Source organism: Furipterus horrens, unplaced genomic scaffold (assembly GCF_987537825.1).
Source record: "Furipterus horrens unplaced genomic scaffold, mFurHor1.1.pri manual_scaffold_4, whole genome shotgun sequence".
Taxonomy (NCBI): domain Eukaryota; kingdom Metazoa; phylum Chordata; class Mammalia; order Chiroptera; family Furipteridae; genus Furipterus; species Furipterus horrens.
The window spans coordinates 174,946,669-174,966,095 of record NW_028327174.1 but is presented as its reverse complement, the minus strand read 5'-3'; the positions used below and the strand labels follow the sequence as shown (position 1 = coordinate 174,966,095).

General features: G+C 45.7%; 1 protein-coding gene and 1 pseudogene across 1 annotated transcript in view; one reads left to right on the top strand and one right to left on the bottom strand.

Moving 5' to 3' along the window:
* Positions 1-324: 324 nt before the first annotated feature.
* FBXO10 (F-box protein 10) overlaps positions 325-19,427 on the top strand; it is a 38,946-nt gene continuing 19,843 nt past the window's right edge. The window contains exons 1-2 of the mRNA XM_090274434.1: positions 325-380; positions 16,352-16,942. Of these exons, the coding sequence (XP_090130560.1) occupies positions 16,358-16,942 (585 nt within the window). The 5' untranslated portion in view covers positions 325-380; positions 16,352-16,357. The remainder of the gene's footprint in view (positions 381-16,351; positions 16,943-19,427) is intronic.
* Positions 12,959-13,482, bottom strand: LOC150013406 (large ribosomal subunit protein eL20 pseudogene; annotated as a pseudogene).

The following is a 19,427-nucleotide window of genomic DNA, read 5'->3' as shown; positions in this document are numbered from 1 at the left end:
CTTCTGGGGCCACGCAGTACAAGCCCTAATCGTCCTCCCACAGGCTTGACTTCGCAGGATCTGAAGCCCCTTGCGTCAGCCCCTCGTGGCTGGCTCCCTTCCTCTTCCCTCTCAGTCCCTCCCTGCAGGAACTCCTCCGGACTAGGTTTCCTTTCCGCTGCGGTGGTCTATAGGAACGGGCCCGCTGTCCGTCCACCGCTCCCAGCATCCCCGGCCTCGCAGGTCACGTGATGATGCCCGCCCCGCACCGGCTCAGCAACCGACCGCCCCCGGGCGGGGCTCGCGGCGAGTCCACCCACCCCACTCCTCGCGGCTCTTCTGTGGCTCCGACGCCGGCTGCCGGGACTGAGTGGGCGAGCATCCCCGAGAGCTCCAGGCAGGTAAGAGGCGGTCGGCCCGCAGATGCTGCTGGCGAACTCACTCTATTCACGTCCCCCGTGATGCCCCAGGCCTGGAGCAGGGGGCGGGCCGGGGAGGGGCTGGGGAGCCTGGGGGCTACTCCAGGGAACCTGGGCGCTTCTGGAGGCCACCCGCCCAGGAGGCTCTGCTGGGTCCCTGCAGAGGCTGAGCATCTGGCCCTGGCGGGACCAGGCAGGGGTGCCCGCAGGCTGCTCGCGGCCCCGCGCTCCTGCACCCTGCAAGCATCTGGATGCTCAGCCACTCGGAAGAAGAGCTGTGCCTTGGTTTCCCCTCCTATAAAATGATCACCCCGGGAAGGTGGGCCTCCGCGGTAACCTTCAACCCTGAGATTTTGCCAGTGTTTAAGTGAACTCCAAGAGGAAGAAGCAGACTCTTGGGGTGGGAAGAGCCCTCACCTAGGAATGAACGCAGGAGCGAGGGTCTGGGCCGGGCACCTTATTCAATGTCTTCTGTATCTTATGCAAATCGGAAGCCTTTTTGAGACTCGGTTTCTCCATCTTTAAAGTAAAGGTGATGATGACCCCCTGCTTGGCTTCCCTCATAGGACTGCAGTGAAGAATGAAAAGCCATTTGAAGAGCTAGAATTCATTCTGGAGGACCTGGGTTCAAGTTCTAGTTTTGCTGCTTGCTAGCTGTGTGCTCTTGAACCATATAGAATCCTAATTTGTTAAAAGAAGATAATACTAGTTAGCTCATGAGATGCTGTGAGGATTAAGTTTAAAGTGCTCAGCATAGTGTCAGACACAGAAGTACTCAAATATAGTGCTATTAATATAATCAGTATTAAATTAGTAAGCTTCACGTGAGGGATGTTTAGAATAATCACACTTCAGTTTCTATATATTTAGTCCTTAAAAAGGGTGCTGTTTGGTTTCCTAAGAAAGGGTGCACGTTGGGACTCTTTCCGCTTTTCTCTTTCTGGGCCCCTTTGGTTCTCATTTACAATTGGCACTGAACCTGTTGTTCCTATCAAATGAGTCAGGCAGAATGGGAACATTAATGCCTTGGACAGATGGGTATCAAATTCCCTCTGAGAAGAAGAAGAAAAAAAACAAATGCCAGGCCTGCGCTACCACCAAAAAAAGCACAGTACAGTGATTAACTGTCAGCGCTGGAAGATGCCTGGGAAGCCATCTAATGCAACTATCTCCTTTTGCAAATGGAGGGGCTGGACCCGGAAAGAGACCGAGACTTTGATTTTCTTAGGACCTGACAGAATGCTGGCACTGTGTGATGGAAAGAACGTCCACTGTTTACCAGACACTGTGCTTTTCCTCAAGTCTAACCTAATTTTTCACTTATTCAACAAGTACTTTTGGAGCACCTACTGTGTGCTAGTACACTAGGAGCTAGAGAAGAAATATATATGTTATATATGTGTGTGTATATATATATATATATCCATTCCTTCGCTTGTTCTCAGTACATTTTATAATAACAGTAAGTTTCAGCTCCCAGTGAGCTTGCCTCATAGAAGCTGGTCCCAAAGTACAGAAACACACAGAGAGGCCTAAATTGTTTCATTATCAATCGCAGTGACCTCAGAGCCCTTGTGGAAGACTGGTCAGAGTTTAGGCACTGGAGAAAATAATGCTTTGTCAGGGCTTTTAGGGAAGGATTTCCTTCTGGCTTGGAGCAGTTGGATTTCTTTGTCTTTCTGGTTTCAGGCCTCTTAATTGTTTTTGGATTTCTGAAAAGAGCCACCTTTACTGTAGTGCTTTCATTTTGGTTTCCATGGTTATCAGATGAATTGTATTCTTATGCTAGCACGAGTAGCTGTTAAGTAATAACCTGGTCAGACAGCCCCAAGTTCACTGTGGGTTTCTGTTTTCTGGTGATGGACCTGTTTTTTTTCAGCTCCAGAGAAGTCAAACTATCCCTCCCTGCCTCCCTCTTTTCTTCTTTCTTTTAACAAACATGCATGTGTGGCAGGGCCAAGAGGAGTGGTGGAAATGCAAGGTGCAAATCAATGGGGCTCTGATAGGTATAGATTAAGAGCCAGCCAGCACTCTCAGAGGTTGGAGGGATAGTGTCCTGGGCAACGAAGAAGACATGCTTGAGATGCTTTTCAAGGAAGATGTAAAAGAAACAAGATCCTTTTACTTGTCTCAGTCACATAGTAATAATAGATGGTAGTACAAGAAGTATTTTGTTCTTTCACTTGTCTTAATGAATGAACCTTCTCTTAAGTCATCTATCACAGGCCTACTAATTTCCCTCATTGTCTATCTCTCTCACTCACACACACAAACACATTGATGTTTCTTTTCCTCTCTTTATCCCTCCCTTCCCCTCTCTGAAAATAAATAAAATCTCTTTTTAAAAAAAGAGGGCAGAGAGAGACAGAGACAGAGACATCAGTTGGCTCCCTCCTGCATGCCCCCTACTGGGGACCTACTCACGACCCAGACATGTGCCCTGACAGGGAATGGAACCCTTCGGTTTGCAGGCTGGCACTCAATTCACTGAGCCACACCAGCCAGGGCATCTCTTTCTGTTATCTTAGTGATGTATTAGTTTTCTACTCATACACACGCTATTGTGTACATAAAGGTAGATAAACAGGGAGACGTATGATTAAGATTTTGTCTGTTTCATTTTCAGTGTTTAATCTGTGTGTCCGGTTTCACCAGTTATATTCTAATGCAGTCACGTATTTCTTTATTTTTCCAAGTAATCTCCCAAGCCCTTTAATGCCCCTGTTAGTGATTTCAATGTCTCCCACTTCCAAACCCCCTGGAGGCTTAAACAGTCCAAAGAAGTCAGCCTTCCATTCTCCAGAGGAGCGAGAACTGCAGAGTCTGAGCAGTCCACCCACGCTGTTATTTCTGACACAGCTAAATGGTATCACTCTGGAAGAGCTGTCCTGCACGGTCCAAGGATGTGTGGTCACTGCTGCTCAGCGCCCTTGTTGGACCAGGTTCCTGCCAGCTTGATCCCATGCTTGAATTCCAAGGTTAGAGCTTTTCTAGTTTATGCCCATGTGCTTAGCCATTCTCCCCAGAGCACCGCACTCTGGGCTGTGTGTTGAGCCTGTCACTAGGCTGGTTCACCCAGTCTCCTGGTGAGCTCTCTTGGGAGGCCTATAGGGCCCTTTCCTGCTAGCAGTCTTGGTCAGGATCACCCCATTTTCAAACCTTTTTATCAGGCTCTGGAGGCTCAGTTCCTTGTGTTCCTAACCCTAATTCAAGCCATTTTTTGGCAAATTGGTTCTAGTTCTCCCGGATTCTTCCTATGAAGGATTTTCAGGAACGACAGGCTTCAATAAGATAACTCCCTAGGACTTGGGGTGCCTACTCACCTTACTTTTCATATGTAAGAGGGATCCTCTGATGACTCTTGACAAAGCATAGATCTGTTCCCAGAAGACTGCGTCTCCACCTATAGTCCTAAGAGAAATAGGCATTATGGAAATTTTACTTGGCAGGTCCCCTGTTAGATATTTGGGGAGCAAGGTTTTAATTTAAAAATGAAAGATTTTCAGTCCCCTCAACTTTTCTAAGAATCATACAATCATCAGTATGTTTATTTCATTGTCTTAGTTTTAAACTTTAAAAAATATGAGATACAACAAGAATGCCTGCAGGAAGAAAACCACAAATGTATAGTTGAACAGTTCTAAGGGAAATATACATGTAACCACCGCCCATGTCAGGAACTAGAACATTGTCAGTACTTAAAAGTTCTTCATAGCACCCCCTTCCAAATCATAAGCTCTTCCCTGGAAAAAACAGCTATCTTGACTTTTGTCATTATCATTTCTTTGCTTTTCTTTGTAGTTTTGTCACCTACAGTTATATCTCTAAACAATACCATTTCTTTTCACTAGTTTTTAAACTTTATACACATGCAATCACGTTGTGTGCATTTTGTGTTTGCTTCTTTCTTTCATCTTGTTTGAATTGCATTCGTGTGATGACCGCACTTGTTTTTATGGCCAACAGTGTGTTTCATGATATCAGTATGTCACAACATATTTATTCATCCTGTAGTTGGTGAGCACCTGTGTTGCTTATAGTTTCTGACTACCAAGAACAGTGCGGGCAACCGCATCCTTAGATATTTTCTATTGTGTATCTGAATAAGTTTCTTTAGGTTATTATGTCAAAGTAGATTTGCTTTGCCAGATAATGCCAGTTTTCTAAGTGATCGTACCAGTTTACTTTCTGGCCAACAGTATAGGAGAGTTTCAGTTGCTTCACATCCTTGCAAATAGTTGGTATTGTTAGTTAAAAAACTTTTAACTATATTCAGTGTATAATGGTATCTCTTGTGGTTTTAATTTTCTTCCTTGGTTGCTACTGATGTCAAGCACTTTTTTATTGGTTAACCGCATGGTCTCTTTTGCGAACTGCAAGTGTTTACCTATTTTTCAATTTTTTAAATTGATTTGTTAGAGTTCTTGATACATTTTGGTTAGTGGTCCTGTAACAGAACCCCTGGGCTGCTCTGATTGAAACAGAACCCACGGGCTGTTTAGTTAGGGGCCCGATTGCCCGCCGCCAGAATCATAACTCTGAATACCAGAGTTTGGTGAAAAGGAAAAGAATTGTTTATTTACACATAGTCCTGCCTCCCCCTCCCAAACCTGGCCAGTCTTAGGAAAGTCAGAAACACCGTTTCCCTACTTCCTAGGCACAGTTCAGCTTTACCAGTAGCTGCCAATCACTCAGTTCTGATTGGGGAGGCCCTTTCTGTGCTGTGGTGCCCTCCAGCTCTCAATGCAGGACCACCTGGATTCTCAGCCTCCTTGCAAACTGCCTTCTTCCTGCAAACCGCATGGATCTCCTCTCCTTCTCCAAGCAGCCTGGCAAGAGCCTCTTCTTAAAGCCGCCTGGAGACCCCTGCTCCAAGCCAGATGGAGGGAGGCCACAAGAGCCAGAGAGTGAGGGCGTGAGGGCCAGAGAGAGCCTGAGAGAGAGAGAGCCTCCTAGAGCCAGAGCCAACCCAAAATGTCCGCAGCTCCTTCCCTCTCTTCCTCCCTGCCTCCTCTCTCCCCCTGCATCCTCTCACGTAGTGGGTGTTGCAAACAGTTCTGACCATTCACAGAACCCTAGGTAGGCTCTGTCTGCGTCTTCCCTACCAGCCCACAGTCCAAGATCCCTCCCATCTTCCTGAGTCTTGGAAGTAAAGCGGATCTTTGCAACAATGTATCCAGCCACTAGCTCCAGGCATGCAAGGGCATCCTGAAAGCTGCTTCCTGCTCCCTATCTCCCAGCCGCAAACTCTGGGGTTTGTTTTTGGACTCCCCTGTTTCTGTAACAGTCCTTTGTCAGTTACATGTTTTAGAAGTATCCCGTCCCATTCTGTGACTCTTCTCCCCCTGTTAAATGGTGCTATCTTAGGTGCTATTCCTTAGAAACAGGACTCGAAATGGGGATTCTTGTGTAAGTGGTTTACTGGGAGAAGTGCTCAGGACGAGGAGAACGCAGGAAGCAAGATGGGGGGAGAGGGGAGAGAGAGGTATAACCAGGCTAGCTATTACCAGCTGAAACTTCCGTCTTGGGGGGTGGATGTGCTAGCCAGTAAAGAGGATCTGGGTGGGGCCCCAGTAGTACTCTCTGTAGTCCATTTGGATCCATTCCCTTTTTATCTCAAGTTTACTCCATCCAGATACAGCTTTCCTAGGATTCTTGTTGGTGGCAATTTCTGAGAAAACTTACAAGACAAAGGTCAGTGGGACAAACTACAGTCCTTGTTGCTGCCTTTAGTCCACAGAGCTAACTAATACCCATTGGCTTCCTCCTCCAGCACCCATTTAGTTTCCCTACTTTGTCCCTTGAATGTGTGAGACAACTCAGTGATGAAGCCACCTGAGTCTGGAAGTTTGTTTTCTTTTATTTTTGACCATGGAGTCAATATTCTTAATGGTTCTAGGACAATTAAAATTTTTTCTTCCTAAGTTAGTTTTACTAGGTAATATTTTTCTAGGAATTTGTCCCTTCTAAGATTTCAAATTTATTTACATAAATTTATTTCTAATATTTCTTTATTATTCATTTAATGTCTACAACATCTGTAAAAATATCCCCCCTTTCACTTGGATTCATTTTTATGCTTTCTTCCTTTGTTTCTTCTTCAGTTTCAGTAGAGATTCTTTTCAAAGAACCAGTTTTTGTGTTTTTGTCTTTGATATTCTCCATAGAAAGTTTATTTTTCATTTCATTGAATTCTGCTCTCTATTTTTTTATTCTACTTTTCTTACATATATTTTATTTTTGTTTTTCCTAAATTTTTTAAATGGATGCTTAGTTTATTGATTTTTATCTTTTTGTTTTTATTCTTTCCATTTAAGGCTAGACATTTTTCTCTGAATACTGTTTAGTGGGACCTCACAAGTTTTGATATGTGGTATTTTAGTCATTTATTTCTAAATATTTTCTAATTTTCATTGTGATTTCTCCTTAGACTCATAGGTATCTTAGAAATGTATTTCTTAGTTTCTAAACGTATGAATGTTTTCTAGTCATCTTTTATTAATTGATTATGGTCATAGAGTTTGTTTTATATAATTTTAATCCTTTGACATTTATTGAAATTTCTGTTAGGGTTCTGTTTATGGTCAGTTGTTATAAATGTTACATGTGCTCAAAAGTGATGTATTCAGTGTTCTATGTAATGACATTAGATTAAGTATTAATTATATTCAAATCTTTAGGATTTTTTTGGCGTATTCTGTCTGTTATAGAAAGAAATGTGTTAAAATATCCATCTATGGCTATGAATTTGTCTATTTCACCTTGCAGTTTTTTGCTTTATATCTTTGAACCCTCTTATCAAGTGCATGCTAATATAAAGTTGTTATACCTTCCTGTAGAATTAACCTTTTATCATTTTGAATCTCCCTTTTTATCTCTAATAAAATATATATTTTTGCCTTAAGCTCCATTTTATCTGATATAGCTACACCATCTTTTTCTGTTGTTGTTATCTATCAAGGTATGTGTTTTAGAATGTCTCTTATAAACAACATATAATTGGATTTTTTAATAGCCTGTCTTTATCTCTTAATGAACATTTAGTTCCTATTTAGTTAATATAACCACTGATATATTTAGGTTTAAATGTCTTCATATTTTATGCTTTTTACATATTGGCCCTGCCAGTTCTTCACTTCATTTTAACTCTTTCCTTCTTTTGGGTTATTTTTTAAAGATTTTATTTATTTTTAGAGAGAGGGGATGGGAAGGAGAAAGAGAGGGAGAGAAACATCAATCAGTTGCCTCCTGCTCGTGCCTTGACTAGGGACCAAACCTGCAATCCAGGCATGTACCCTGACTGGGAATTGAACCGGCAACTCTTCGCTTTGTGGAGTGATGCCCAACCAACTGAGTCACACCAGTCAGAGCTCTTTGGGGTTATTTTTAATCATTCAGGGTTTTTTTCTCTTATACTGGTTTGGGTGTGTCCACGTTCTCTTTTTTAATGGTTACCCCTGAAATTTTAATTTAACCAGCGTTGGTAAGTTAGTTAGAGGTGATAAATATCCCTACACTTCTTTTGGACAGTACAGGACTTTAGACTGATTGAACTGTTTATCCTCTTCCCGCTTATGGGTAGACTAGTTGTAATGCACTGCATCAGCTTTGATAAGAGTCGTTTCAGGACCCACAGATGGAACAAACGTGATAATGGAGGAAAAAGAGAGCAAAGAACTTACTTGAGAAAACAACATACATTTATTAGAACTGTTTTGGTTGCACATGATGAGCTTAGACTCTTTTAACTTTTAGAAGAAAATATCTTGGCTTATAAAACTGCATAGCTGGATCCAGGGGCTCAAGAAATATTTGTGTGTGTGCGTGTGTGTGTCTCAAGAAATTTTGTGTGTGTGTGTGTGTGTGTGCGTGTGATGAGCTTAGACTCTTAACTTTTAGAAGAAAATATCTTGGCTTATAAAACTGCATAGCTGGATCCAGGGGCTCAAGAAATTTTGTGTGTGTGTGTGTGTGTGTGTGTGTGTGTGTGTCCCAGTTGCTCAGCCTTGCTTTTCTTTAGTTGCCTTCATTCCTCAGATGAACTGTTCTGTGTTGTCCCCACCCTGGCATGGCAGATGGGGTGTTCTGATGATCTATTTTGGGTCAAGTATCCATCCTGTGTGCTAGAGGCCGGAGACACTATGAAAAACAGTCCCACCAGGACTGAAAGGAAGGGGAGCAGAGTTCCTCTAAGGAGCCAGAAGTGGGAAGGTGTGCCGGGTAGACAGAAGTTACAGCTACTACAGTCCACTTCACTGAGTAATAATGACTGGAAGAGTGATGCAAAGAAAGAAGAGGGTAAGAGAAGTTGCGATTGGAATTAACGCAGTTAAATCTGTACTAGAAAAAGAAAGGGCATCACGTGTTCATGAGCCCATTGAAAGGGAAGGAAGAGTCTGGTCAAACTGTTCCGTTGCCCACCAACACCGGGGCACTTCGGCTTTGCTGGCTGAGGGCAGGTTGGCGGTTCGCAGCAGCAGAGGTGAGAGAGCCGGTACAGGGGGCTCTCTAGCATGTGGAGGTGTAGTCAACGTGTCAGCCATGGAGCTTGCTGGCCCCAAAGCCCTTTCTAAGAGAAACTTCTACATCCACAACTCCTTTTCATGCTGGGAAAGCCCCAAACAGTTATATTCTCCACCGTGAAATCTTGCCCTATCCCTACCTGCTAGGAGTCAAAACTTACTGGACCAGAGATGGACATCAGATCCAAGAACAGCCACTTCCTAGGCTCACCTGGGACCTGTGCAGGGGCCGTAAGCTCGGTGCAGGTACGGAACCTCAGCTGTGCTGCTTACCAACTAAATAAAAAACGGGAATAACTGTTTATCCTAGACTTGAGGGTAAGACTACTGCCTCTTGGATTGTTATCAGTGCCCACTGAGGTGGCATATAAAAAGTACCTGGTATTTAGGAAGTGTGCATCCCATCTCTCCCTGCCGCCTCAAGGTCACCCAGCTAATTAGTGTTAAATCGGGACTAAAACCCAAGTCTCAGGATTCCCAGCCCAGTGCGCTCTCCTGGGTGAACCACAGGGACGGGCGGTGCACTGAAGGAGAGAGGTGGGGGCCTTCATGGCTCCCCACCTGCACTCAGAAGGCAGCATATGTGCATCAGAACACAGCGTTCTGGTCTGTTTCATCAAATTTCAAAGCTGAAAATATGAAGCAGCTGGTTATTTCTCAGACTGAAGAGAGCTATGGTTTGAAGAAGTGATGAAAAACCCAGCTGAGATTTTTGTCATCTTCAAAGTTTTAAGTTTTGTCTCATTTTCAGTAGTGTGTGTATGTGTGTAGGTATGTATGTATACAGGGCTCTCTCATTTTTACTGTGTATTTTTAGGTGAAAATCCACAAAACTTTAGGGAGATTTACTTTGATTTGAATAAAGATCTGAAATCATTAACCCATTACAGTTGCTTAACAATACAGTTTGTAGTTCTTTACACGGGAGCTTTGTATGCCTCAGAACGTGGGGAGAAAATACCTTTTTATCCCTTTGTCTGTACCAAATAGAGTGCTGATTATCCTAGATACTTTTTACCCCTTACTTTTATATTAAAAGCAAAATTCCTGCCACTTGGGCACTGATGTGGCCTTCCCTTGGTGGGAAGTAAGTGCATTTTCTTCATCATACACACATGGAAGCAGAATTGTTAAGTCCCCTGTCCTCAGATTGCCCAGGAAGGGAGAGGCAGAGCCCAGACGAGAGGCCTATTGGGCTCTGTTGTCTGACTCATTTCAGCGTGGGGTAGGGCCTTTTGTGCTGCTTCCCAATGGCCCCCAATTAATTAAAATTCTGTGTGAACTGATCCAGCTGGCTTTTCCCCCTGACCCCTGAAGACTCCGGGAGCTGCAGCCAGACTGAGGCTCTTACTTTGTCCGAAACGGGCTGGGTGTTTCCTACCCCAGGGCTTTTGCAGACCGCTTCCTCTGCTTACTTCCCCTTCCCTCCATTCTCTGGCCCTGTCCTTACCCGTGTCTCAGAGTCCAGCTCAGACGCCAGCTCTTCCATGAAGTTCGGCTAAAAACCCCAGTGGTTAAAAAACAAGATTTTAGGGTCCGGCCTAAATTCAGAAAAGGGCTCTGCTGCTCTCTGACAGTAATTTTTGGGTAAGTCATTTGTCACGTAAGTTCCCTCAGGCTTAGTTTCTTCATCTGTAACATGAAGACAATAATACTTTAAATCAGTGCTCCTCAAACATACAGTACACGTGAGTCTCCTGGTCATCTTGTTGAAATGCCAATTCTGATTCAGTAGGTACAGGATGGTGCCCAAGAGTTGGCATTTCTAACCAGCTCTTAGGTCCTGGGAACCTCATTCTGAGTTGTAAGGCTTTGGAGAGGTGTTGAGAGAATAAAGTGAAATAAGGCAGAAAAAGTGCTTAATGTTTTATGCCCTTCAAATAGCCTTGCTTAGTAAAATGGTAGCTGCTGCTGTTTTTATTGCCTTCTATTATTATTGGCTCATTTCCCTAATTGGAGGTCACATCTTTATTCTTTAAACAAGGGCTTTCCCTCTTATGGCACTAAGTACTTTTTCCCTTCTACTGTGGTTTTGGATTGGGAGGGGGTTGTTTTTGTTTTTTGGGGGGGTTTCTTTTGTTTGTTTGTTTTTATAAAGATATCTTTGTCCACTACCAGACTTGAGGGTAGAGTCTGTCTGATTCCTGACACCTAACAGTGCTCACCATGGCCTTGTACATAGCAAGTGTTGACTGCATACTTGCGTTTTATTTGCTTCTTTATCATTCCTTGGGGATCTGTGTGACTGTAGGGATTCTAAAGCTAATGGTTTGAATAGTCTCAGCTCTCCTAATAACCCCAGATAATGATGATGGTGATTATTCATTCATTCAGTAAATGTTTATCAAGCACCTACTGTGGGCCAGGCATAGTTCTAGGCATAATCCAAAGCAATGATACAAAGTTTCTGCCATTAAGGAGCTTATATTGTGTGTGTGTGTGTGTGTGTGTGTGTGTGTGTGCGCGCGCGCGCGTGTGACGACAAGCTCCTTGAGGGCAGAATGTGTCCTAATTCATCACGGTGAGTTTCCTCACAGCAGGTGTTCAGGCACAGTGTCACCTGACCACTCTGCATCTGCAAATGCTGTCTCACTTCTCACATGGGCACTCCCTGTGGTGTAGCATGATATACTTCCTCGTGTCCCCTTCGCTCACCCCACAAATCCACTCCAACCAAAGCATTAGTGAGCTAGATAGATGTCGCTAGAGATTTTATTGCTGACTTGCCTACCCATCAGGATCCTCAGCAAACTGAATGGCCCATAGAAGCCACCCCGTCAGAAGCAGTGGGAGTCTAGACAGCAAAACGAGCAAAGCTTTGCTTCTCGTGCCTTATGTTGATTAGACTCTATACAGGGTCTCAGGGTCTTAACTCCCAATTTCTCCTTAGCGAGACCTTCTCAGTCCATGCCCTTTAGATGTGAGGCTGGCGAGGACTTGGTCAGCAGGCTTATCTCTCTTCACTCTCTGCTCTCTCTGGTGATTTCATTCCATCCCATGACTTTAAATGTCATTCAGGTCTCTGTTTAAATGTCACTTCCTTAGAGACCTTCCTTAACAACCCTATCTAAAATAGCCCACATGTGCATGCACGCAGATGCATAGACCTTAGCCTGCTTTATTTCTCTTCACAGCGTTTATGTTATTTTTAAATCTTACTGTCTGTCTCTAAAGGTAGGGACTTTGTCTTGTTTACTGCTTGTCAGTACTTGGAACAGTGCCTAGCACTTAGAACAGTGCCTAGCATAATAATTGACACTCAATGAATATTTGGTGAATAAATGATTTTTTTCTTTGGAAATTCTCAAAGTCCTCATGAGGTGTAGCAGGACAGCCATCATTAGCCTGTTTGCAGGTGAGGATATCAGCTCAGAGAGGCTAAAGGGTTTGCCTAGACCCACAAGGCTGGGACACAGTAGAGCCTGCTTGTTAAGCTCCAAGTCTTGTGGGACTCACCTCCCAAGAGGGGGGCCTCTGCTTCACCCACTGAGGCTGGGGATACCAGGTGTCCCAGAGGCATGTGGATACCTCCAGTGGGCTGTTAGGAAGTACCACACGGAAACCTTGAGCTCTCACACGCTTGGGAACACGTAACTAAAGGAACAGCCTGAGGCCTTCCTTCCTCAGGACGTGCTTGCTCCCACCCTGAGCTGGTGCCCACTCTTGCTTCTCCAGGCCTTTGCAGGGCTCACACTCTGGGCGCACAGAGTAACATTTGTTACTCTTATTCCATAGCTCAGAGGCCCCAGTGGCAAAAATCAAGGACAAAACTTGAATATATTTTTTAAAGTGTTACTTGGTTATAGAAATCTCTGTTGCCCCATGGATCCCCATGGATTAGTGTAAAGATACGTAAATAAAGCTAAATGGAACAACAGGGAATGCAACATTTGAATAAAAGGAAACCCTCAACTGACCTCAGAGAGGATCTAGACTCTATTTTTCTTTACTTTTCTCTTCTTTTCTTTCCTTTTCTTTATTTTTCGGTTTTCCCGTGAAATTTATCTGGGCATACCAGGGGACAAGGAGGCCCTGCATCTAAAAGAACATGTTGGACCTCTTGGTGGTGAAGCATGGCTTGTGCTGGCCACAAAGGACCCAGTGGGGCAGCGGAAACTTGACCGTGGAGTCCTGGAACTGCTTGACTTCCAGTCGGTGGCACTTGCCAGCCGCAGTCTCCTCCACCTTCATGATCTGGATTGAGTGGGCGTGGGCGCGGTGCCTGGCCCCCATTTCTCAGTAGCACTGGGTGATGGCACCTGTGGTGGTCAGGTTCCGGTACTCCCAGTACATGTTGTAGCCCCACTGTGGGAGTCATAGCACAGCCAGATGCCAGGGTTCTTCACCCAGAGGAGGGATTTTTTGAACACCTGCCCACAGTAGACGATGTCCCCTGAAGATTTCTTCATCTTCTTCAGTTGAGACACAAAGTACCAGAAGCAGGACTTGGCAATGACATGGTTAGATGCAAAGATGCACATGGGGTAGCGGGGCGGTGTGAGGCATTTGGGGGTGGGCAGGCAGCACCCCACCACCTTGTACCCTTGCAGCATGCCCAACGCCTTTATAGCATTCTCTCCACGTGGGCCACCACCCACAAAAGGACTGAACTCTTATTTTTTCTTATGCCAATACCACATAGTCTTCTGGCTTCCGTGTTGAGGGAGTCTAAACTATGTTGTCTTTTTTGTTTTTAAGAGTATTAAGTTTTGTTCCAGCAGGCAGTTAAGATACTGGTGGAACCCTTTGATCTTATCAGGCTCACTTTTCTTCTTCCAATTTGAATGTATTCCTATGGCACATCCTTTCTGAGTCTCAACGTGAACAGTCCACAGTCTGGGCTGGGATTCCATTGTCTCCCAGCTCCGTGTGATCACTAGTATCACTGTTTACCCCATAACAGGCAATCTTTACTGGCCTCATGAAGTCTTGCCCTGAGCAAGTGCGGTCCAGCTTTCAGCCATGAAACTGCCCACCCACTCTGTGCTGCTCACTCTGTCCTGGCACCCGGCCTCAGAGATCCCAGCGCTTCAGCAGCACAGAACTCAGATCTGCCTACTCAGTGAGACTCCCTCTCTGCTTGGGCTCCATCTCCTGCACCGGAGTAAGAAGGTGCCTCAGGATGCAAGCGGGGCCAGTCATGCGCTCACCCCCCTGTTCCCCTTCTCACAAAGATCACAGGCGTGTGCAGCTGGTTGTTCAGTGCCCGAAAGCATATATTCAGTCTCCCTCATCTATCTTGTCCAGCTTTGTAGTTGTTTATGGCAGAAGGATGAATCCAGCTCCAGTTGTTCTGTTGTGGCCTGAAGTGGAAGTTGAGGTTTGGTTTTGGAAAGAGTGCTGTGTTTTTATTATCTGTGAAGTATCTGAGTAGAATTGACCAACAGGCAATTGGGTGTTCATGTGTGGAGCCTGAAAGAGACCATTGGGGCTGGAGATTCAGATTTTGTAGTCGTGAATTTAGTGGCAGTTGAAGCCAAGAGAATGGGTGTGATCACTTAGCTACATTACGGTTAGAGAAGAGGTAGAAGTCCATTTTTCTTTTAAAAAGCCTAAGCAGACATAGCTAAAGAAGTAGGTGATAAACAGGAGATTTCACGGTCACAGAAACCACCATGAATAAATGGCATTCATCTGGAGCAGTGACAACTGTCTGGAGCCTGTTTTCTCTGTATTTGTAATGCTTACCAGTCCAGAGATCCACTTTTCTCCAGTGCCCCTGAGGACTTTGTAAAGTTTCACTGAGTGATCATGAGAGAAAAGCCCATATACGCAGCCTCCAGTACTAATCTGCAGCGTTAAAGCCACACCTGTCTTGAAGACGCTCAGAATTCCTTCCAGACATAAACATACGTTTGTGCTTCTAGCCTTCTTGGGGCTTAGATAGCTGGCTAGTATCATCATTTTCATAAAGCTGAGAGGAAAACCAAGACCCTGAAGAAGTTAACAATTTGATTAAAGTCAGTGTGGAGTCTGCGCTGTTTCTATACATTTTAGTTTCTGGTTGTCTACAGACTTTATAAGGGATTCAGACTTGGAAGTTGCTCTAACACAATCCCCTTGTTTTCAGATGGAGGAACTGACACTCATAGATGAGAGGGCTTTAAGTAGGTATATATGACAGAAATTCAACGAAGCCAGCTTAAGCAAAAAGGAAATTTTATGATAACAGTACAGAGCTAGCTGATGGGATTCAAAAGGCAGGGATAAAGCTGAACTCTGAAACTAGCCTGGAACCAAGACCTGGAGCGCTGCGGAGGAACTGGGATGCCCCCTTTTCTGCCTTTTCTCTGCTTTTTTCTGTGTCGGACTCATTCTACTCTCATTTTAGACCAGCTTCTTATGCATCCCCCATCAAGAAAATGTTCACCAGCAACTATTTCTGAATGTACAGTTAGGAAAGAAGTGATTCATTCATTCCCCTCTATTCAGGACGGAAGTCAACCTGGGTCTAGAATTACAACTCCTACTCCCCTGGAGGTCTTAGTGGCCCAGTTGGAACCATCCAGAGTCTAATCATTTGCAGCCAAGGGGCTAGGGTAGCGACGTTGCACGCACATGGCTGTGGGGGCCCAGCCCCTGTAACCGTGGGGTGTGCGCTGCTGGAAGGGGCAGATGATTGGGCAGCCAGCCCTGTAGATGTTTAGGGCACTAGAGGTTACATCAGTATATTACCAGTGGCAAAGCCAGGACCAAGACCCATAGCCTCTGATCCAGCAGCAGTCTTCCCTGAGGCTGCCTCACGTGGGGGAACAGTGGTAATTATTTCATCTGGTTATAAGGAGAGACAGACAAATGGACACTCACTGCCTCAGTTCTCATTCCTATTGCTGTGAAGAAATAGAGGTCCCTTCCCTGGGAGTCCAGGGAATCCAGAGCTCTGGGCCACAGCAGCCAAAGGCGGGTTCCCGCGGTGTTAGTCCACATTCTTAGTTACCAGCCAGAGAAACCCGGATCAAACCAGCTTACGCACAAAGGGCCTTTATTAGAAGGCCTGTGAGGTGCCTCACAAAACTGAAGGAAGAACAAAAGATTCCAGGGCATCTGCAGGGATCTGGAATCCGACCGGGACACATGCACCTGTGCTCACTTTTTTTCTTGCCCTTTTTCAATTTTTATCCTTTATCTCTCCTCATTTCTGCTTGGCTCTGGTACCACACGGTCTTCTCTGCAAAGTGGGGAAGGTTGCTGCCAGCAGTTCGGGGGTCATCCCCACACGGTGAATGGTCAAAGGGAAAAGAGAGCCTTCCCTGCCCATTCTGGGTAGAAAGTTCCAGAGAGGTATTCTGATGGAGGGGATGGAGTCCTATGGTTGGCTGGGCCTTGTTCACTTGCTCACCCCTAGGGTCTGGAGAAGGCAGTGGGTATTTTTAGAAGGTGACCGTAAGCAGGGTCAACAAAAGCCTCTTTTGTTCTGTGTTTGTCTCCCAGGTGACCATGGAGACTGGCGGGCTCCCTCCGGAGCTGTGGCGCATGATCTTCGCCTACCTGCACGTTCCTGACCTGGGCCGCTGCAGCCTGGTGTGCAGGGCCTGGTATGAACTGATCCTCAGCCTGGACAACACCCGCTGGCGACAGCTGTGTCTGGGCTGCACCGAGTGCCGCCACCCCAACTGGCCCAACCAGCCTGACGTGGAGCCTCAGTCTTGGAGGGAGGCCTTCAAGCAGCATTACCTTGCCTCCAAGACGTGGACCAAGAATGCCCTGGACTTAGAGTCCTCTGTCTGCTTTTCTCTTTTTCGCCGGAGGAGGGAACGCCGTACCCTGAGCGTCGGGCCGGGCCATGAGTTTGACAGCCTGGGCAGTGCCTTGGCCATGGCCAGCCTATATGACCGCATCGTGCTGTTTCCAGGTGTGTATGAAGAGCAAGGGGAAATCATCCTGAAGGTGCCTGTGGAGATTGTAGGACACGGAAAGTTGGGTGAAGTGGCCTTGCTAGCCAGCATTGATCAGCACTGCTCAACCACACGCCTGTGCAACCTCGTCTTCATGCCAGCGTGGTTCTCACCCTCCATGTTCAAGGTGGGTACCCACGTCAGAGGATGGCCTCTCCAGCCCTGACATCGGGCCTTGGCCTCTTCGCAGTGGGTTTGTAACCCCCTTTTTTGTTGTTGTTGGAATTGAGTTTAATCATTACTGCTCTAACACACTCCTCTGAGTTCTGCACTAGTTGAGAAATAGGCGCAGGGATCAATAGAGATTAACATTCTACTTTATTCCTGGCAAGGCTGTATGAAAAAATGAATCTGGGACTTGAGGCCATAATTGCTTTGTACTTCTTCCCTTCCAAACTGGGTCAACTGGAGCCACAGGTGGAGTAACTAGGAAGGAAATCCAGGTTCCTGGAGCGTGCCACATGGTGACAGAAAGCAGGGAACACTTGATGGCAGCAGGCCCAGAGAGGGAGCCAGAGGCGGGGGACAGGGCATCACTGCATCAACCCCACCCTGGGGAGGGTCAAGGAAGATCAGGTTTTTACCAGTGTTGACTGGAGAGAAAGGTCAGGAAATATCAGTCCCAACACATTTCTTCTAGGAACGCAGAGCAGAAGTTGTGTTCAAAGTAAAGTGTGTACTGAGGTCTTGGTAGCTCCTGGCAGAGCAGTCTGAAGCTGTTTCATTGCCTAAAGACTAACTGCAATACTTGGATTATGTACCTAGTCAATAAAAATTATATTGCCACTTTACTACCAATAACAACTAAATTGTAATGATCATCATACCAACAATCGTTTACGATACACTTACTGTGTGCCGGTCATATGTTCGTTCGATAGCCATTATGAAGATGGGTTGTGTCATCTGGTTTATGGATGAGCAGACAGAGGCTCAACAAGATTAAGTGACACACCCAGGTCTCAGACTTAGTAAGGGACAGAGCTAGGGTCCAGAGTCTGTACTCATAATCTAGGTGACTTTCCATCTGTGGCCTCATTTGATTCCCAGAGTAGATGTGGGATCCCTGTTTGCAGACGAGGGGCACTGAAGCTCAGAGATGCTAAGTCAGTTTCTCAAGTGAATAATCGGTGAGGTTAGACCTCAGCTCCAGGCCTTCTGATTCTAAGCACTTTTGAAGTTATATTGTGCTGGATCCCCTGCTTTTTAGTCCTAGAGTGTTTCAGAAGGAGTGAAACACTTCCTGTGCTCGTCTGCAGATGTTTCATACATTTATTCTTAGAGTAGTATGTTCATTTTAGCCTCTGCTTCCCCCTCAGACATGTAGCTGAGGATCGTCAAGGGATGGGGCCTGGCCTTAGACTTCTTTGTAGCCCAGCTCACCATCTGGCTTGGTGCTTGGCAAATATTAGTGCTCAGTCCATGATTGTCTTTTCACTAAAAATGGTGCTAGGGGCTAGGATGACCGTGCCTGAAAAATGCAAAGGCCAGGGTGAATTCTGAGCAGTTTTCAGTGACTTGTAATGAGAACCTTAGCAGTGGCTCTGCATCTCCATCGAGCTGGTGTTTATCTACAGAGAGGACCAAGTAAGGCAGAATAGACTTAAATTACAGAAAAATTAGGTTAGGCAAAGGGAAGAACTGAGAGGTTAAGTAGGGAATTCAATTCTGGGACAAGCTCCCAAAGGAGGTCACTGCTAGAGAAAATAATTGTTCAAGGGGTGGATGTGTCTGGATTACCCTGTGAGGTCATGAAACACTCCCTCATTTTATGGTTCATATCCATCTGATGGAATTTGGCGCAAAATCCAGAAACAGTTCTTTTTCAGAAAACAGAGCAGCTGGGCATCCAGGTAGGCCCAGAGGGCTAAGGGCCACAGGGGGGTTATGCTGTGGGAATTCCCTGCCCCACCCTAGAGGACTCTCTGTTCTTTGCATACCTGCCCCCAGACGATACTAGCTAACTTTGTGCCTGGCTCTGTGCCTTGTGCTTTGTTAACTAGTAAACCCCATGCTGAAGACACAGAAACTGAGGCTTAGAGAGGGGAAGTCATTTCTCCAAGGTAACACCCTTGAATGAAGCAGAGCTGGGAGCTGTCCCAAGCAGTCAGCCTTAGAGTCTGTGCTCTTGACCACTGCTCAACATAGCCTGGCCATGAGAGCATGCTTGTCACCCTCTTTAGGACCTGCTGTCTCCTGCCATATCTGACATACACCAGTTGCTACACAGACTGGACTCTTTCCCAGCACCTGTGGCTGGGCCTCCCCACTGCCTGCCCCAACCCAGCAGGGTTCAGCCCCTCCTGGCCCACCCTGTTCTCTGTCAGCCCTCAGGCTCCTGCTTGGCTGTCCTGAGTTTGGACACCAAGCTGGTACTCTGTGGTGTGTGTGCTGCAGGGCAGCAGATGCAAGAAGGACACACACCTGCAGGGCTAGAGCAGGTGCAAATGAAAGGAAAGTGCTTAAAAAGGTGAGACCTGGAGAAATGCCATGTGATTTGATACATTCTTCATAGAACCCAGATTTAGAGCTGGGACTCCCTTGCCCTTACAGGTCTTGATAGAGTTGGGCTCACATCCCAGCTACTTCCTATGCTTGTAAAAATTCAAAGC